Source organism: Rhineura floridana, chromosome 4 (genome assembly GCF_030035675.1).
Source record: "Rhineura floridana isolate rRhiFlo1 chromosome 4, rRhiFlo1.hap2, whole genome shotgun sequence".
Lineage (NCBI taxonomy): Eukaryota > Metazoa > Chordata > Lepidosauria > Squamata > Rhineuridae > Rhineura > Rhineura floridana.
In genome coordinates, this window is record NC_084483.1 from 2,727,811 (window position 1) to 2,748,151 (window position 20,341).

General features: G+C 39.1%; 1 protein-coding gene across 1 annotated transcript in view; it reads right to left on the reverse strand.

The window, feature by feature from the left end:
• Nucleotides 1–20,341, reverse strand: part of ACTR2 (actin related protein 2) — a 42,164-nt gene that overhangs the window by 16,376 nt on the left and 5,447 nt on the right. Inside the window, exons 2-3 of the mRNA XM_061622234.1 lie at nucleotides 17,042–17,152; nucleotides 8,779–8,994 (exon numbers count right to left, since the gene is read on the reverse strand). Of these exons, the coding sequence (XP_061478218.1) occupies nucleotides 8,779–8,994; nucleotides 17,042–17,152 (327 nt within the window). The remainder of the gene's footprint in view (nucleotides 1–8,778; nucleotides 8,995–17,041; nucleotides 17,153–20,341) is intronic.

Genomic DNA, 20,341 nt, shown 5'->3' on the forward strand with positions numbered 1-20,341 from the left:
ATGTCTACTTCCAAGTAGACATGGTCAGGACTGCACTCTTACACACCTTTTATTGCCTCTTATTAACACTTGTGAGTTCTCCTTGGCATAAGTGAACACCTGTTTGAGAACTGCCAATGTCACTTTTGAGAAATTTTTACATTTTTATGACTTACTTTTAAGGATCAATTCATAAGTTACACTAAATATAATTTTTGCAAAAAGAATATATGCTTTAGTTTTGACATTTGACTTTGGAATGAGGTATTTGCTCAAGGTGTTTTTGTGACAAAATAGCAAACTGATGATATCATTAAATAAACATTCTATTTTGCCAAGTTCAGTCAATGTACCAGTCAAACTTTGCACAATGTAGTACTTAAGTAGTGGGCCACATGTTTTAAATCAAGAATAGAAGCATTAACCTTACTGTCTCACAAAGTAACATGGAAGCCTCAGAAGATGCCAAAACATTCACACCTATATTCTTTTCTTTTTCCCGGTCAAGTACAGAGAAGCAATACATGACGGGCTGGATCCAAACTTCCCATGAAATCGGGGGGGTGGGGGTGCGAGAGAATATTTTCACCGATTTCCCCTTTATCCTGAATACCCCTGATAGGGTTACAAGACCCTCTGGAACTGCACGAGAAGTGGTGCCAAGGGTTGCAGGGGAATTGCCTCCTGTTTTTTCTCCCGTGGAACCCTCCAATGGATTAGAGCCCCTTTTGTTCACAGAAGGGCATGTCTGAATCTAGCCCACTCCATGCAGTTCCATGCTCAATTACCTTTCTAGAGTGCAATCTGTGATGGACAGAATACAAAGCAAAAGTAACTTCTTTCAAAGCTGTTAAGTGCAGTAAGTTCAACTACGCAACCACCTAATTAAATCTTGCTATTAATGAAACAAAAAGACAATACACACACACACTATTCAATTGACACCCACACCCCTGAGATGTGCTTAAGTGGTTTCCAGGCTTAAAATCATAGAGTTGAAAGAGAAATGGAAAGTCATCTAGTTCAACCCCTTAATCAATGCAAGATCTGCAACATAGAATGCAACCACAGTATCCTTGACAGAGAGCTGCCCACCCTCTGTTTAAGTACCTCCAGTGAAACTTCCACCATCTCCCGAGGCAGTCTGTTCCACTGTCAAATAGCTCATACAGTTAGGAAGTTTCTCCCAATGTTTCTTGAATTCTGTTTCTCTGCAATTTCTGCTTATTGATTCTAGTGCTGACTTCTGGAGCAACAGAGAACAAGTCTGCTCCATCGTCTTCATAATAGTCCTTCAGATATTTGAAGACCACCATCATAATCAGGCGGGCTTCTCCCATATAGACCACCTCAGTCCTCATGATCGACAGAAGAGACCTGTGGACTGTGTCACAGCCTGCTGTAGTCCGCCTTATGGCTAAGGGTCAATCAGCCTTCTCCCTTTGGAGATGAAGTGGACACCAATGGTTGTGTGCTTCACCAGCAATTAAAGACAAACTTTTCCACCCAGGCGTTTCCTAGCCACTATACCAGTTCTTTGCTGTCATCAGTTTTATATTTAGTGCTAATGTTTTACTGCAGGGATGGGGAAAGATTCCTCTGAGAAACACTTAGGGTGAGGCTGCTGAACTGACAATCAACTGATGCAATACGATGCCGGGTGATTGTAAGCTGTGGCTGCCTCAAAGCAAGAATCTTCATGTGCTCCCAATTCTTTCTTTACAGGCAAAATTCAGGGGTGTTTTTTTTTAAAAAAAGAACCTGGCATTTCCCCGTCACCATGAAAAGATGCAGGCAAGGTGGGCATGGCTCATCAAAAGCAGTTTGGAAGGGCAACCTCTGAGACCTGGCTGGCCTAATTAGTTAAGCCAGCAGGTCAGAGATTCCCCACCATTTTACTAGAATGTTTTATTTCTGTGTTTATTGTAGTTTCTTATTAAAGTGTACAAACTTTTTATAAATAAGCCTTAATTTCTCCAGGCTAAACATAATCAGCTTTTGCAGCTGTTCTTCAAAAGATTTGGTATCCACACCCCTCATCATCTATGGTCGCACTGCTATGGCAACCACATTCAGTAACTTCTTTATTCTATTACTTAGGCAAATTTTATTGCTATAGTTCAGTCTCATCGATTTTAACAGAAAAGAGATGAATTCCTATGAGGCTTAACCGGAGTGAATTGACTCAAATAAGTAAAAAAAAGAGGCAGCTTTAAATCAGCTTAAATTCCCACTGATTAAGTCTTCCATTTTCTTAATCAGTCAAATTTGCACAAATCTTGTTAATTTACAACTAGCATATTATTTAGATGGTTACTTCATTCTTATAACCAGGTCTGGCATCTTGTACTTATCACGCTATATACATCTTGCAGATTTTCCATTTTTACCTACAGAGGGAATGTCTTTCAAACGTTCTGTTACAGAACTGACAATTAAACTGCTCACTTTTGCTCAGTAACTATTGGACCTTACTTCCATTGGTCTTAGGTATTTTGCTTGCTATTTTTTCATGACCCAGTCCTACACTCCAAAAAACAGAATGGAGTAGAAAGAAGCAACACTAAAAAGAATACAAATTTGTGCAATTTTCATGTTCCTATATTTCCATGCTTCACCTCACAAGCTGTCATGGCTACTGTTTTCATCAGGCTAACGTCTGGTAGGCAGAGTGTAAATATTCATTTACGATTTGAGAAACGGTGAAAGTGGTTTTTCATTTACACAGACTTAGTTTATGTGCCATAGGGATTGATTCAATTTAGAGATGAATTGTAGAGCTAACATGCTTTTATTCATAGACTGCCATCCAATACTCAGGGTAGACCTACTGAAATCAACAGACTTAAATTAACCTGAGTATGACATACTTAGATTCAGCCTAGTTATTAACTTAGGCTGCAATCCAATACACACTTACCTGGGAGTAAGTCCATTGAACCCAATGGAACTTACTTCTGAGCAGACGTTTCTCAAAGTTGCTCTTTGAGAAACTTAGAATTTACATTTTTAAGGTCTAATTTTAAAAATCAATTTTATCCACCCTGATCTTAATCAGGCTTAATATTTGGCTGGATGATACCTAAACGAAAAAGATTTTAACACAGAAATCACTTTTGTGGGGTCTTAACTGTGGTAACAAGAAGGGCCGCATTTGTCCTCTTCCTTAAGTGTTTGAGCAGAAATACATGACCGCTTCCTTCGACTGGTATGGTTTTACAAGAATAGCAAGGAAATATTGGTTGACTCCATCATTCAACAGACTTTGGCTGCAAACCATGATAGCTCTGACGCAGTTTAAATACAAAATGCTCCAATACTTAATTCGTTCCAATAGTGTTGTTGGGGAGATATATTTGTACTGTGAGAGCAGGATGTTGGACTAGATGGGCCACTGGCTTGATCCAGCAGGCTCTTCTTATATTCTTTATTTTATTTTTAATAATTAAGTGTAGGAATCAAGTACTGATTGAATTTCAGTCCCAGTATTTTTGGAAAGACTGCTGCCCTATTTAAGAGGGTGACTCATTAACTTCTAGAATAACAGGCTACAAGACCTTCAGAGCTTTTGCTTTATAATTCAGGAAGCCTATGTAAAATAATCCAATGCAGATTTTACATTAAAGTTGTCCAGTGTCAGAGAAAAAACAGCTACTGTGGTGCAGAAGCAATTTGTAAATTGTAGCTCTGCAAATATGACTCAGAGGAATATTCTAGTCACTTTAAAAAATTGATTCCTAAATTTAGGCTCCAGAGAGAGAGAGAGAGAGAGAGAGGGAGAGAGAGAGAGAGAGGGAGAGAGGGAGAGAGAGAGAGAGAGAGAGAGAGGGAGAGAGGGAGAGAGAGAGAGAGAGAGGGAGAGAGAGAGAGGGAGGGAGAGAGAGGGAGGGAGAGAGAGAGAGAGAGAGGGAGGGAGGGAGAGAGGGAGAGGGCGAGGGAGAGGGCGAGGGAGAGAGAGAGGGAGAGAGAGAGGGAGAGAGAGAGAGAGAGAGATTTAATCACCAAATTAAACACACAGTCTTTGGAATGAATACTGAATAATAAACTAAACCTGCAGGCAATATGAACTGTTTTTACCCTTAACATCTGCTAAATGAACACCGTCATGTCAGCAGACAGTTGTGCCTCATCTACTCTGGAGACGTAATAAGAGGACAGCCAAAGGAGCTGGAAGTGAGGCACCACTACAAGGAGCATCAAGGAGGAGGAACGGGGGAGAGAAAATGCCTTTATCTCTTTCAATGTGGGCTACAAATGTAACGATTTCTTATATGTCTGACTTACAATTAATTATCCTGTCCCACTGTCAAAGGCTACTCAACTGGAAAGCATGACCACTGCTTGCAGTATAAAAACAGCTGGACTTCTTTCCATGAGATGTTTCATTCACTCAACAAATGCATAGTTTTACTTGTATGAATGATGGCGCAAAACTGGCTCATTTTGGTTTTATAAGTTCAAAAAGAAGTTGTCATAAAACTGACTGTAGCTGGATTAATTTAATATGCAACGTTGAACAACTGAATTGATTTTTGCAGTGGAAAAATTGTCAATATTTAGCAGACTGCTAAAACTATTTTGACAGCGCTAAATTTCTAATAGCTAACTTAGAAGTTACTTTCAGAACACAAATACAGAGCATACCATGTAACACTACTATGAGCCTTTTTATAGTGTCCTCAGATTTCTTCCCCTAGTGTATTTTACAATGCTCCTCCTATCTTAAAAGATCTAATATTAATAAGTGCCATTCCTTCCGCTTATTTCTGTAAAAGGTCCCCAAGTTTTACTTCTACATCTAGGGGGAATTTTAGGTGCAATAAACGAGTTAGGTGAGATATCTATGAATAGTGCAGGTTGACAAATATAATCCTAAAAGATTAGTGTTTGAGAGTCACAGCTATCTTCCTGTGTAATACGGGTCCTGCAGCATCCAAGTGTGTAAATAAAGTAAACTTTTCTGTATGGGCTGCTTGTATGAACCTCCAAACATCACTCAATTTTTGCTAGAGGATGGCTTTTTCAAGCTGCTTTATCTCTGCATGGCTGGTTCTTTTTTTGCTTGCTTGCTTTTTCCAGCAATGTTGCGAGTCCTGTGGGTGCTCTTCCTCGCTGGATGCTGTATTTTCCGACACCCCTTCTTCTACTCTCTGATGCATATGTAAAGCTTTGAGCAATTTCTTGGCCTCATCATGTATTGCTGCTGTCAGAGTGGTGCCTTCACGTGTGTCAAAGGCCCCGTTGGAGAGCTCTTCTTGGAGTGATCAGGAAGAAGAGGACTGGGATCCTGGGGAGGTACCCAGTGGGCTGTAATGCGAGGGGGCTGAAACAGGAGAAGGCTTCAGCATTTTAGACAGCTTCATCCCCTTAGTTCAGCGGTTCTTAACCTGGGGTGCACGGACCCCCGGGGGTACGAGACACTTTTTCTAGGGGTGCAACGAGTTGTTCGAGATTTTAAAAATTCATTTAAATAGAAGCAGAAAATTAACTATACAACCAAAGATTTTGGAAAATTGTCATTTATCTTAGCTAAGTTAGGCTAAAACACACATTAAAATAAAATAAAATAAAAAATGAATTTTATTTTTTCAGGGGGTGCGAGAGCATATTTTGGAAATCCAAGGACTGCTGCCAGTGGAAAGGGTTAAGAACCACTGCCTTAGTTCCAGTTACAAATGACGAAGTGCTATCTGACAGTGAGCTGACCCTTCTCCTGCCCTGTTGCTTCAGCCGTCACTTGGAGCTCCTCCAAAACTGGAGGAATCAGAGGCTCAACCAGAGGCAGTGTTAGAGGAGGAACTGGCTGAAGTGACTCCACCCCTGTTGCCAAGGATGCGCACTGTGAGCAGATAGCACCAGTGAGCAGATAAGCATCAGCTTTTCAACCTGTTTGTAGAAGTGCCAGCTTGCTAACTAAGTCCCATTCAGAGTAACGTATTTAAAGGGTCCAAGTGGTGCCCAATTGCTGCAACATTGTCTTAGCTTGAGTAGTCATGCTTAGTTATGCTATGCAGAAATGCAGAGTCCTGTGTAACCTGTAAGCTGATCTACAAGGTGCTCTAAGCTGAAATTCCACATTAAACATGACAGAGAGAAAAAACACCAGTGAGTCCAAGTCTGAATCCAACAGGGTTGGCCTGGACAATGGGCTACATTAGTTTAAATGGGGAACCCCACCAATACTGAATGAATGCATTTTTAAGCTTTTCTGCGTGTTGTTTGAAATCACACCTTTTTGTAGTGTTTTGTTACTGAAGTCCTGGAAAAGGTAGATTTTATTTCCTTTACACTCAAGGTTGGGCTCTGGTCGTGCTTTGTACATTAATTCTTCTTTCACCATGTGAAATTTAATAATAATATCATCTCTGGGGCATTGGCCCTGAGAATCTAGGGGCCAGTGCCCTGTGGATGCATTCTGTGTCTCATTTTTCCAACTGAAAGTCCTTGAAGATGCCATTTATCTAGGTAATAAAAAGAGGTGAAGAGGTCCTGTCCCCCTGCCAATTCAGGAGCCCCTGCCCCAAATTATTTCTGTGACTTCTGTCCTCCCACTCATACATCTGGCACTGCATATCCATGGTTGTTTTTTTAAGCACCATTATGTCAATCTTGTGCTTCATGCCCAACTCCAGAGCCTTGTCAGCAGTTTTAGCTACGTCCCACAGCTTATCTGCTAACCTTTTTATCTCTGTCTGCGATAGGGAGAGGGCAGCCACCCACTCCTCTTTAAGGTTATTTTTAAATTGCTGCAGTAAGTCAGCCATAGGCTCCAGGTCTTCTTTTGCAAGTTTAACTGATTTGCAAAAAGTTGTAGGCCCTACCTCCAGGCCGCCCTCAGTGTTTGCAGCTCCGCGGTGCATGCGCAAATTATGTTGTGAACAGCTTTTCTTTTGTTCCCAAAGTGCTCTGGCTCAATGCCTTGCCAGGTATCCAGCTTTTTAAAGTGTTGTTTGCCTTTAGGGTTATTATAAATTAGTTTCAGTGCAGTGTTGATGGGAGCAGAGGATTTAAATTGCCATCTTTTGAGGTGACATCACCCCCCCCAGGGGGGCAACATTTTAGTTTTAGATTAGATGAACTGTTTTTGCTGCGATTTGGATTATGTATTTGTGTTTCAATAGTTAGGCGTTCACATGAATTGTTATTTTGATGTTAATGTATATATTACCTCAAAATATTTAATTGGCCTATTAATATTTGCATGACTAAATTTTCTTATGTTTTGTATGGTTATTGAATTATCTTGAAATGTAAACTTTCCTGATGTTACAAGCCAGATGTTAATGTATGTATTACCTCAAAATATTTAATTGGCCTATTAATATTTGCATGACTAAATTTTCTTATGTTTTGTATGGTTATTGAATTATCTTGAAATGTAAACTTTCCTGATGTTACAAGCCATTTTGACCATGGTTTACTATGGGAAAGCAGCATACAAATAACCTATTTTTAATCTTCTTAATGTATTTTGTTTTTAGTTTAGTGATGTTTTGTTTTCCTATTTGTGTCTTGTATATGTTTTCGTGATTTTATCATTATGATGTACTGTATTTTACTCTTGTTTGTTCACCGCCCTGAGAGCTATTTTGCTATGGGCGGTATATAAATTGAACGAAATAAATAAATAAATAAACCTGTGATAATGAATCTCCATCTAGAGACAACTACTAGTATAAATAACACTCTGCAGCCTTTGGTAGCAGCAACTATGGACTTTTCAAATCTTCCTCCAAAACCTAGTGAGCATTCAGTGAATATTTCTATTCATTTTTAGCAGGAAGGATTCAAAAGGTGATTACTATACAGGCTATAATTCATCATGTCTTCAGGGCTTTCCATTATGATACAATTCCGGTGTGTATTTTAGATAAAAGGTAAAATCAGGTAAACTGCATGGAAGTTCAGAATTCAGTGCCGCAAATATGCTAGTAATATGTGCTAATGACTGTTTCCAATTTTCATCATTCAGTGTATGGCCACTGGATGCAGACAAGCATGAATCAATATTCTTTAAACAAGACAGATGATTGGCAACACTAATAAATTAGAGGATACCTCAGATGTTGTTTCATTTCTCCTGATCAGCAAGATTTAAAGACCTGGGATGCTTCTGAAAGCTTAGGTTGCAGCAGAGACCAAGAGTGCCTTTCTCCAGTACCGGTAGGCAGGGAGATGATCCAGATACAGCAATCATTTACACTTTTTCCACCACAGTAATAATGGAGATTTGAGGATACTTTGTGAAGGCTCTTCAAAAGTTCCAGCTGGTATACAGTGTGGTAGCCCATATCCCAATACAGGTGTATCACTGACAGCACATTACAACAGCGCTCCAGAAACTATGTTGGCTCCCGGCCCGTTTTTCTAGACATAGCTCAACATTATTAGCTTTGAACCTATTTGAACCTATAAATAGCATGTCATATAGAATGAAATTACATTGTACCATTTGTAATTCAGTAATAGGAGAGCATTGGTCAGAGGTCTGAGTACTTTTGCAAGGCACTGTAAAAAGGATGAATAACTTCACTATGAAACATTCTATGAATATATACATTTCCATTGCCGTTTCAACAGGTTCTGAACACAGTTACTTATATGATCCTGCATAAAATGTACATTTGTTTGCTTTTTAAACAGAATAGAACTTCTAAAGAACACTGCCACCTGGAGCATTTTATGATGAATAATCCGAGAAGCGCTATGGGCTTTCATGGACAGAAAGTACTATGGGCTTCCATTAGGAAAATCTGGATCTATTTTGCATAGCAGGACACATCTTGAAAAGGTACCTACCTCCACAATCTTCTCCCTGTTCTTTGTTGGATTCATAGGCGGTTCTGTGAGAAGTATTTTACAGTTTTTTGTGTCAATGTTAAGTTTTTCTGGTCCAAAGGTGTAGTCCCAAAGATGTTTCATATCATCCCAGTTCCGGACAATGCCATTCTCCATGGGGTAGTTAACTTCCAACATTGACCTCAGCTCACTTGCTTCATCGCCAACCATAAGATCCTACAAGTTGCAAAGGGAAACTGGTAAATTAACATTTTCCAAAACAGTTGGTTCAATCTGACACTTCGGGAAACAATAACAAAAAGAAGCTGGTTTTCTTATTGAGTCTAACAATTCAATTTAGGGGCAGAGGGAGGAAACTTAGGTATTCCACTGAAAAATAAAGCAAGGCATTTAAAAATGAAAGAACACAATAGGCACAACTGCAAACAGCTATGTAAATATAAATCTCATGGAATTTGGGACGTAAGAGGGCCTAGCTAACATGTAGATTTCTCTACTAATACATTCAAGACTATTTTATTATACATTTATATATGAACAGGTCATGTGATGTGGAACTGCACACAATAGGTGGGCTTAGCATAAAATTTCCATGCATGTTTCATGTTTCTGTGCACATTACTAAATGGGAATACCGAGTGCTGCACAAGCACAGAAAACAAGTAGCAAAAGGAAGTAAGGGACCACAAATTCCACACCAATTGGAAAAACAGTCAAACTTTTATATTAGTCCACATCATCAGATTTTCCAAGTTCTTCAATGTAAAAGCAACAGTTATTCAAGCCTCTAGTACTGTTCTTTACCACAGAAATATGAACTTCATTCCTAACTTAGATTTGATTTATATAGTTATTTCGGGAATGATTAAGCAACTCTGGGATCTATTACTTTACACTGCAAGTCAGTGATAAAACCCCACATGGACATTGCCCTTGGCATAGAAGAAGCTTACCTTAATTGACATGATATTAGAAATGAACAAAGTTAAATTTGTCCCCATGCTTTGAAGCCAATTCTTTAAAAAAATGGAGATGAAAACAAGACTGTCCCTTATTTTTCAAATTCAAAGAGAAGAACTGACCTTGCACAACTATAGAACATTTGACAAACCTAAAGACTCTCTCATATGGGGAAGTTACATGAAGGTGGAAAAGACATCCTTTAAAAATCAAGTTTATTTGGACTGTTAAAAACAAAATGATATCCTCCTTCAAATAGGATTTTAATATTTTGCTCGTTAAGACCTTTATTAGTTTATTGTAACTGTGTAACTCAAGGCAGTTCACACTACTATAGCTCTTAACTTCGTATTAGTTGTGGTTAAAATAATGTTTAGCAAAATCAGAAGCAAAAAAGAGAACCAAGGTTGTTGAGTACACTCAACGTATCATTTTACTCCACTGCCGCCATAGTCCTATTGACACGGCATTTAAAATATTTTTCTTTTTCAATCTACATCAAACAAGAGAGGGACAATAAATCAAAACATTCAGTTCACACAGCTTTTAGTGCATGCTTCAGACATGAACTACTTAAAATTCAATTTAAGAAGCATGGAGGGAATCCTGAGTTTAAGTATTAACTATATGGGAACATGATGACACAGAACATATTAAGGGCAGATTCACACATACAGGCTAGTTGTTTTTTCCCCTCAAGTATCCCGGGAACACAGCATGGTGTGGGGAATCATATGAAGGTTCACCGCATGGACATGTTGCGATTTCTGCAGCTGCACTTTCGAGAACTGCTGTATAACTGAGATCACAGAGATCTCCCTGTCTACGAACAGTTCACCACTAATTCACATACAGTACTGCATTTCCCCATGTGATGTATACATGAGGACTGTATAAGGAATCATATGAAGAAACTGCCAGTTTGCATGTGTGAACTAGCATTACCAGTTTTAACACTCCTCACAGAATATGTCTTGTCTATATAAGCAGGTGAGATGCAAGTATTTTATCTAAGCCTCATTTTTGTTATGGTTTAATAAGTGGTTTCTAGCACGGATGTTAACCTCAGACTGACCTGCAGATTCCTTGCCTGTACAGATAACTACAAATATTAGGACATACCATGTTTGTAAGATATGTACAATAATTTTAAGAAAGTGCTAGCTACCAAATCAAAGCAATGAAGAAAGATTAAAATTGTTATGTATTCAAAACATAAGAGGACACGACAAGAAAAAAAAAAGAGGCTACAAAGTCCCATCAAGCAAAAGAGTGGATGACAGCACAGGGGCGCCTCACTTACCATTTTTTTGTCATTCTACTTCAACAGGTCAAGAAAGATGAGGAAAAGGCAGAAGCAAGAAAATCAGAAGAGGCCTAAGTGAAATCTTTATTCAAATTATTTCAAGTATACACAACAGAAATAAAGCAAAAAAACCAGATGTAGGGACAGGTGGAAATGCTCTGAGCTCAGCATACTTCAGGGCAAGTGAGAGTATGGCTACCAGACTTTAAAAAAATAAAACAGGAACAGCCCCCAAAGGAATTTATTTCCGTGCACACAATGGCTGATGTTCTGATTTTCACTGATACTGCACTATAGTAATCCTGGTATGCCTGCAATGATGAAAGCAGCAGCTTTCCTGTGGTAACTTTTCACCGACATCTACCTTAACCCACTGCTTACTTACAATCAGTATTTGTCATCCTCAGTCCTCCAGGAATTGACCATTTAAATTATGCCTCACCCAATAAATATATTATATAAATAAAAAGTATACTGTATAATTTAGGTGTTACTCATTTTGATTCTAAATGTATGTATTTATTTGATTTCTATCCTGCCCTTCCTCCCAGCAGGAGCCCAGGGTGGCAAACAAAAGCACTAAAAACTTTAAAACATCATAAAAACAAACTTTAAAACAAACTTTAACACACATTAAAACAAAACATCTTTAAAAACATTTCTTAAAAAACAGCTTTCAAAACATTTTCTAAGATTAAAAACATTTTAAAAAGAAGGTTTAAGAACATATTAAAAAGCAATTCCAACACAGACAGAGACTGGGACAGGTCTCAACTTAAAAGGCTTATTGAAAGAGGAAGGCGCCGCCGAAAAGATAACAGATATGGTGCCTGCCTAATATTTAAGGGGAGGGAATTCCACAGGGTAGGTGTCGCCACCACTAAATGTGAAGAAATAGGATGGAATCCTACAGCCAGATATGCTAAATCTAAAAAGCTGCATGTTTTAATTAGCAAAGCAAAGAAAATTATATTTTTTCATTGTTCTTTTGTGTAGCATTCTATTTTTTTGCAAACAAGCAAACTAAAGAACCAGAATAATACCAACCTGTCCAATTGGTATTTGCCACCTAATCTAAAATAAGCCACCCAGGTCATCCCACCTCACTAAGGAAAACCATAAGCTTCAACTACATTAGATTACTTGCTATATTTCAATTAAGGGCTAAGGAGAGCAGATACACCTCCATCTTTGCCCAAAAAAAATCCAGACTGTACCATGCAATCTACTTACATCCCCATAAAGCCAATTTTCTGTAATTACTGTTTCAGGAGCTTGGGTGGGAAGTTTGGGTTAGAGAAGAGGAGGGAAACCTAACAAGGGACTACAACTGTAGTTTATTATGATTGTGCAGTTATCCAAATCTTTGAATCAGTAGAAGCCAAGTAAAACAGGCTTGAAAGGTATTTAGAAAGATATGAACAGCACAAAGCACGGAGCGAGCTTCATCTGGGATGGCTTTTAATAACTGAGATAATATTTGTGGTGCTTTTTTATTTTAGTGTGTTTTATTATGCTTTGAAAAAACAAAATCAAATATATGATAGGATAAGTCCGCTTAACTGTCCTAAACACTACAATAATTATACAGTGATGTCTTGCTTTTTTTTAAAGGCCCAGTGTGTACATACATTCAACTCCCAGTATGCTCTGAGTAAGTTAATATACCACTCTTAGGTAACATTTTTACATGCATTAACACTGCTTCTGCAAATTTTACATTTGTAGCTGCTTCAACCCCTCCTTCAGTGACTACGTTTCCACATAAAGGTAAGCCACGGTCATTTGATTTACCACAAATGAGCAGCGTGCTGGTGGGTGCTGCTTAACTGCGCCCTGCCTGCCTTTGCCAGAAACAAACCATGAAGTCCGGCTAAGTCAAGAGCAAACTTTGGCTTCCACTTGCAATTTGTTTGGAGAGAAATAAACCACTAGTGTTGGTTTGCACACAACGCTAAACCCAGATTTCACAGTCTGCTTATCCCAGAGCTATGTAGGTTGAAGCAAGTGTGACTGAGTAAGCCATACTTTGTTTCTGACTATGGCTTACTGTTATATACAAACTGGGCCATTTTCTGAATTTCATTTATTTGAAATTTCTATATTTTGCATATGTAAGAGATGCAAAATTATGCAGAACATTGAAACAACACTGACATTCTTCCAGTTCATTTCCTTGGCTTACTTCAGAAATCTGGTCATGCTTGTTTTTTCTATTTATAAGCCCGTAAAATTTGAAATGAAGTGGAATATTCCTACCTGATTTGGAGGAAAATCAACCCACTTTTCTTTTCAACAAAGAAATGAGTGCTATGTGACTCAATCTTAGAATCTTTAAACAGACCTAGCACATTTATGATGAATAACGAATGCATGATTATCCATATACTAAATAGCCAACGTTGCCCTTGGTAGCCTTTAGAGCAGGAATGAGGAATCTTTTTCAACCCAAGGGCCACATTCTTTTATGGGCAACCTTCCAGGCATCATGGGCCAATGGTGGGCAGGGCCAGAGCAGGTAAATTTTGCCTCTGTACAGCAGGCTAGTGTCTACATACTGTACACTAAAAAAAAAACCCTCCATCCAAGCAAACAAGAACTCATTCCAGTTAGGCAAACACACTCAAGAAGGACAAAATGCAGGGCCAGTAAGGGGTGTAGATGGTCTTAGGTGTAGACTCTTGGGAGAGTCTCAAGGGCCAGATAAAGAGGTCTGGCATGATGCACTTGGCCCTAGTCCTGCGGTTCCCCATCTCTGCTTTAGAGTTTCAGCAGATGTCCAATACATGACACCAGCACATTGTTTATCTGTTGGATTGCCAAAAGTGTGGGGCACTAGTACTCTAGTATCTGGCGTCCTATGGTCTTCCTGATACAATTCAAGGTGCCAGTTTTGACACATTGTTTTAAATGGCTTGGGCCCAACATACCCAGAACAACACTCTCCCAATGCTCTCCTTGGCAATGCTATTCATTCATTACTCATTGCTGCTCCCACCAATATCCAAGTATCTATCCCATGAAACCTATTAAGTATGGCCTTTGGTGGCTAGAACTGGGTTAAGCCAGGTGAAAGGAGATATCTGTTACCCTTGTAATCTTTTTTCCCCCCAATCTTCCATGTATGCATTTTAGAAACATAAGAACCCAGGAAGCTGCCTTATACAGAGTCAGACCATTGGTTCATTGAGATACGTATTTATACTGACTGGCAGTAGCTCTCCAGTTTTTTAGGCAGAGACCCTCCTAGCCCTACCTGGAGATGCCAGGGACTGACCCTGGGACCTTCTGTATGCAAAGCAGACAATTCATTACTCAGTTACCACCTTTTCCCAAGGACAAAACATCTGCCCCAGGCCTTTAAGATTGGGCAGCTACAAATACATATGTACAATTGAACTGCCTACTGTGCAGAAATATGTCTTAATCCTAAGCAATAACAAAGTAAAATCTAGTCAGATAGGATCTGCCATGCTTCTTTATTGCCCAGTATCTGCTGAATTATTTGAGCTATTTGGCTACAGAAAATCCTCATGGGACATCTAAAGTTGGCAATACTAATACAACGCTTAACTCTTGATATTATTAACACATCTTGTAGCCGACAAGGTCTCTCAAAAGATGTGCTACCTAATCCCTATTATAACGTGTAAGTCGGTGCAGACACAAAACTCCCTTGCCCCTTTGCTTGCTGCATTCTCGTCTTCTAAGCCTGCTCATCTGTATGTACATTTTGAGAGAACCTTTCATTATACTCTCTGAGATACTGCAAGGCAGCTAAAGGAGGAAAAAAGGAACATGCACTTAGACACAGAATGGTGTAGCAGATGAGAAGACTACACATGCTCCTAGACCATGGTGGTAAGGCAAGGAAATGGAAGAGATCTGTTATTGCACAAATACTTTTGTCACTTCATTTATTCTAACTTCCCCATTAAAATGCAGATTTGATTGATTGATTGATTGATTGATTGCATTTGTATACTGCCCCATAGCCGAAGCTCTCTGGGCGGTTTACAGCAATCAAAAACATTAAAACAAATATACAATTTCAAACACATATTTTAAAAACAATTTAAAACACAATTTTAAAATTTAAAGCAATATAAAAACAATTTCAAACACATGCTAAAATGCCTGGAAGAGGAAAGTCTTGACCTGGCAGCGAAAAGATAACAGTGTTGGCGCCAGGTGCACCTCGTCAAAAAGATCATTCCATAATTTGGGGGCCACCACTGAGAAGGCCCTCTCCCTTGTTGCCACCCTCCGAGCTTCCCTTGGAGTAGGCACCCGGAGGAGGGCCTTTGATCTTGAACGTAGTGTACGGGTGGGTTTGTATCGGGAGAGGAGTTCCATCAGGTATTGTGGTCCCAAGCCATGTAAGGCTTTATAGGTCAAAACCAGCACCTTGAATTGAGCTCGGAAACATACAGGCAGCCAATGCAAGCGGGCCAGAATCAGATGACTGACACTGCTCCACTTACTCTGCACAAATGAAGCTAGCCAAAAATCTGTGTGAACTACATGAAGAGAAAATGGTACTGCCCCATATGTAATGATCATCTTAGTACTGCTTTTAGAAGGCTGTGCATCCCATGACCTGGCTTTACTAAAACGTGCAAGGCCTGCTTTTTTAATCTCTCCAATTGCACCATGTTTCCTTGTGGTTATGCAACTGGTTGAGGAGGGCAATTTGGACCTTAGCCTAGTTAAACAAAACAATGCAGAGCTACCTACAGAGATCCACCCATGTTACACCTTAAGCGAAGCAATAGCTAGCTGGTTGGCTAGCTGCCCACTCACACACTTGATTTTGTCCGAGCCCCCTGCCATACCTCAGAGATACCAGCAGTGCACCCTGTGCCTTAACCTTGCATAACAGCTGGGGCAATCCAGGGCCCCAAAAACCTTGACTCAAGGGTGAGGATATTCTTGAACCCCAGTAGAATGAATCACTAGGAACAAAAGGGCGTGGGGGGGCTATGTCCTTTGGGCTGTTACAGAAGAAATCTTAGACCTGGTTCTGTTGCTTTGTGATGGTCCAGAATGTCCCAAAAATTCCCTTCTGTCATTAACGAAGGGACACAAAAGATCAACGGTCTGCGTTATCCGGCACAGTGTAGAGACAGACTACCACAGATCTCACTAGTCAAGAGGCTTGATTTCTGAAAAGATTATCCCAATGTGTGTTACTGCTACCCACCTTATAATTCAGCTGATATCTCAAAGGACTTCTCCTATGTACTCTGCACTGCGGAGGGGGGGTGTCCCTTTTCAGATCCCACCTCTCACAGATATAGCGAAAACAAAGAGGAAGAGGTCTATTGCAGCAGGGGATTTGTTTTGAGACAACAAAAAGAAAGCTCATGAAAACAGATTTAATTCTCCCATTTCAGTGCGCTTAAGGAAGAGTAGGAGATCACTGCTCTCAATACACTGGATGGCTCCCTACTTTTCCCACAGTTATATACGTAACTTGCAGAGCAGTGTATAGAAACAGAGCTTGGGTGTGTGGCTAATACTGGTGGAGTTCAAGGGGATTTCACCAAGGACCCCTCCTTGTCTCTCCATGGGTGCATAATTGGAACAATGATCCATGGTATACTAAAATGTTATCTTCCTAACAATCCTGTGAGGTAGTTTAAGCCGAAGGAAGGAGAGCAATTGGTCCAAGGTCACCCAGTCAGCTTCATGGCTAAGTAGAGTTTCAGTATGGATGTTCCCAGTCCTAGTCTGACACACTAACAACTACACAATACTGCTAATTGCTCACTTCAGTAGTTGGAGGACAACACCTGTTTATACTGTCACAATAGTTTCAAAACCTACTGAATTAATAGCTCCATCAGAGAATTTTTCCTTGTGAACCATTGGTCAATTTTCATTTGCATTGTTTTAACAACTAGACGATCACACAATGTATTAGAAGCAGTTATTCAGAAGGGGGAGGGAGCACCTCAAAGCACCATGCAATAGAGTTAAGTTCTTTAACAGTACCTTGATTTCAATATTTCCCACTTTGGCAGTTGAGCGAATAATTGGTCTTCCAACTAAAGCTGGGAAGATGTGTTCTGGAAAATTGGATCCTGCGTACCCACATTTCACAAACTGAAAAGAAAAAAATTCTTCAAGTTAGTTTGTACTATTCATCTTAACAACTTCCTGGTGCTTTTCTAACATAAATCTAAAACAAGACAAAGACAGATGAACACAACATTTTAAGTTACAAATGTTTTCATGAAAGAAACGCCCGAGAGTGTAAAAAGACAGTTAAAAGAAAAAATACACGACATTTCGTCTGCTTAAGTATATTCAAGGCTGTCCAGAAATTTAGATTGCTCTACATTTATGCAGATACAAAATTTTTGAATATATGCAACTTCAGAGTTTCAGCAAGGGATGAAAATTCCCACTATTCTGGTTGCTGGACCCACTTCCAAAGAGAACAAATCTAGGTAGTAGGGCCTTCCTAAGTTTGTAGATACCTACGGAGGATAGAATTGTTGGTATTCAGTTAACTCTCTATAAAATGCATAAGAATACAGTATAGCAGTGAGCACATAATACAGCTTCCTGATGATCTCAACTGTTGCTTTTTTAAAAAAATCCAAATATTTCATAGGTAAAGAGAAGGTTGAAAGTTCTATGGGCAATGTGTGATGAAATCTTTGAAGGTGCTACATCCTACTGCACAGAACATGTTATTAAGTCAGGATTTTTTAAAACAGATTTGTATACCACTTAATCAAAGCCTCTAAGTGGTTTACATTAAAATGCCAATAAAATTAAAAACAAGTCCTAAAATTTTTCAACTTATAATCAGTACCTTAAAATATACATAATAAAATGCAATTCCATATTAAAATACATGTCCAATTTGCATGTTTGGGTAGGCTTCCCTAAACTAGAACGTTTTTAGCTGGTGTCAACAACAGTACAGCGAAGGCTGCCTAATAGCAGGTAATTCATGCAAATGTGGCCTCTGCGTGTGCTGAAGGCAACATTACTACTTATGCGATGCACAAATTGCTCAGTAAGTTTTCCAACCAGGGTTGTTGTTGTTGTTGTTATTATTATTATTATTATTATTATTATTATTATTATCTAAAATTTATTGGACGCCTATCAGGCAGGACAACCTGTCACTCTAGGCGACATACAAAGGAATAAAAATACAAAAACAACATCAAAATAAAAATCAACAGGTACATAATAAAAATACTGTTCACATAAGACCCCAAAAATCAGACCACCCCCTTAGCCACCTAACTGTGGCATGTTCATTTATCTGACTGTACGAAGAGCCATGTCTTCAACTGCCTCCGAAAACCCAAAAGTGAAGGGGCTAAGCGAGTATCAACTGGTAAGGTGTTCCATAGGTTCATTATATCCTGCATAATCTACTTTTCAAACGCCTTTAAGGGTGTGTTGAGTCATGATCTCAACATCAGGACCTTCATAGGGAATCTTCAAACACACATCATCTATTTATTATTTCAGTTTGGTTTTAAAAGGTCTTGAAAATCTATAGCCTCAGTGTATATATTTTAGAAACACATAAAAATGCTTTATTGATTGTGAAAACACCTATTCAATGTAGCAGAGCATTTAGAAATTTTACAAGAAAATCCATTTCTTTTTGTTACATTGCCATGAATTTCAGTCTATTTCTGAAAAGAGCTCAAGTTTCTTTCTTAAAATGCTGTTTTTGGAAGCCAACAACACTGACTATCAATTTGGAGGCTCTAGTAGTTTGTATACTTTTGTCATATGTTTTACTGTTTTCAGGGTTTTTATCTGCCCCATAAGCTGCTTTGGACTACTGGAAAAGCAGCCTGTAAGTATCTTAAATAAATATACCACATTTGTTGCTGCTGCTCCTTCTCCTCCCTCTTATTTTCTTTTAGAAGACCACATATTTATTGCAGGGTTGACAAACTGTATTTGGGAGGTAGGGGCTACAATATACTCTGTCACCACCCGAGTCCTATTAATCCAGGTCCTCTGGTGTTTTTTATAATACAACTCTTCTGCATAGGAAAGAAACATAAAAGAGAATATATTTTATTTATTTACTACCGCATTTCTGTCCTACCCACAAAGAGCTCAAGGTAGCATACATGGTTCTCCATTTTATCCTCAGAACAACCTTGTGAGGTAGGTTAGACTGTAAGTGGTCCAAAGTCACCCAGTGAACTTCATGGCTGAGTGAGGATATGAATCCTAGTCTCATCCTAACCACTACGCCACACTGACTATGAATATTGGAGGGGGGGGAAATCAAATGGATGTTATTTTTTTCTATCTCAGTTAATTGGCATGTAGCCATGCCCAGTAGAAACTGAGTTGTAGGCAATGTTAGCCCACTCAGACCCATAAACGCATGACTAACGCAGGCCCATTAATTTTAATGGGTCTATTCTGAGTATAACTTATTTGGATACAACCGTTTCACTTTCTCATTCTTCAGTTTACATTACTACTCTTACAGCGGTTGTCAATTACAACTCCAGCTTTTCCCCACCTAATTCTTCTTCTGATCTCATTACCAACATTCCCTTTTCATTTTCTGGAGTATGTAGGACTCCCTCCTCTATTTTTCTTTTTGCCCCACAGCAAGCTTGGGCAGAGTAACAGAGTGAGAGGAGAAGGAGCTGCAGATGGATGCCCCTCCAGGTCATCCTCATTTTATTTTTCTCACTCAAGACAGCTTTCACATATGACATTATGTAAAAGTGTTTATGCATATAGCTAAGCATTTAAGCTGAAATCGAGTCTTGGGATATACCAAAGACTTGAGTTGGAACAAAAAGGAGCAGGACAATACTTAATGGGAAGCAGAGTGATTTGAGTTTATATTTGCTAAAGAGGTTGAACATTCTTGGCGGAACAATCTCATCCATTAGAAGCCACTAATTAATGGGGGGGGGAGTTCCACTTCTTCCCTCTCTCTACCTTTCCATCCATTACTGAGGCCACTATTTTAGACAGAACAGTAAGTTAATGGGGAGGTTTTAAAACCTGTTTTACACCTCTCTAGGATTAAGCTGCCTTGAATATTTTAGTGGAAATAATAAATAAATAATTTAAATAAAACTTAGCAAAAACTGTATGCTCTCCAAATCAGTATGTATTATTGGGTCATGTCTATTTCAGCCTACTACAGCACTGAGCATACTGTTTTTTTGGCTTTTTGGCTCTTCGCGAAGTAGTACACCACTAAACCAGCTAATCTCACAATTGTAAATATAGACATAAACTTAACCAAACTCTTTTTTTTTTACAGCTGTTGGAAAA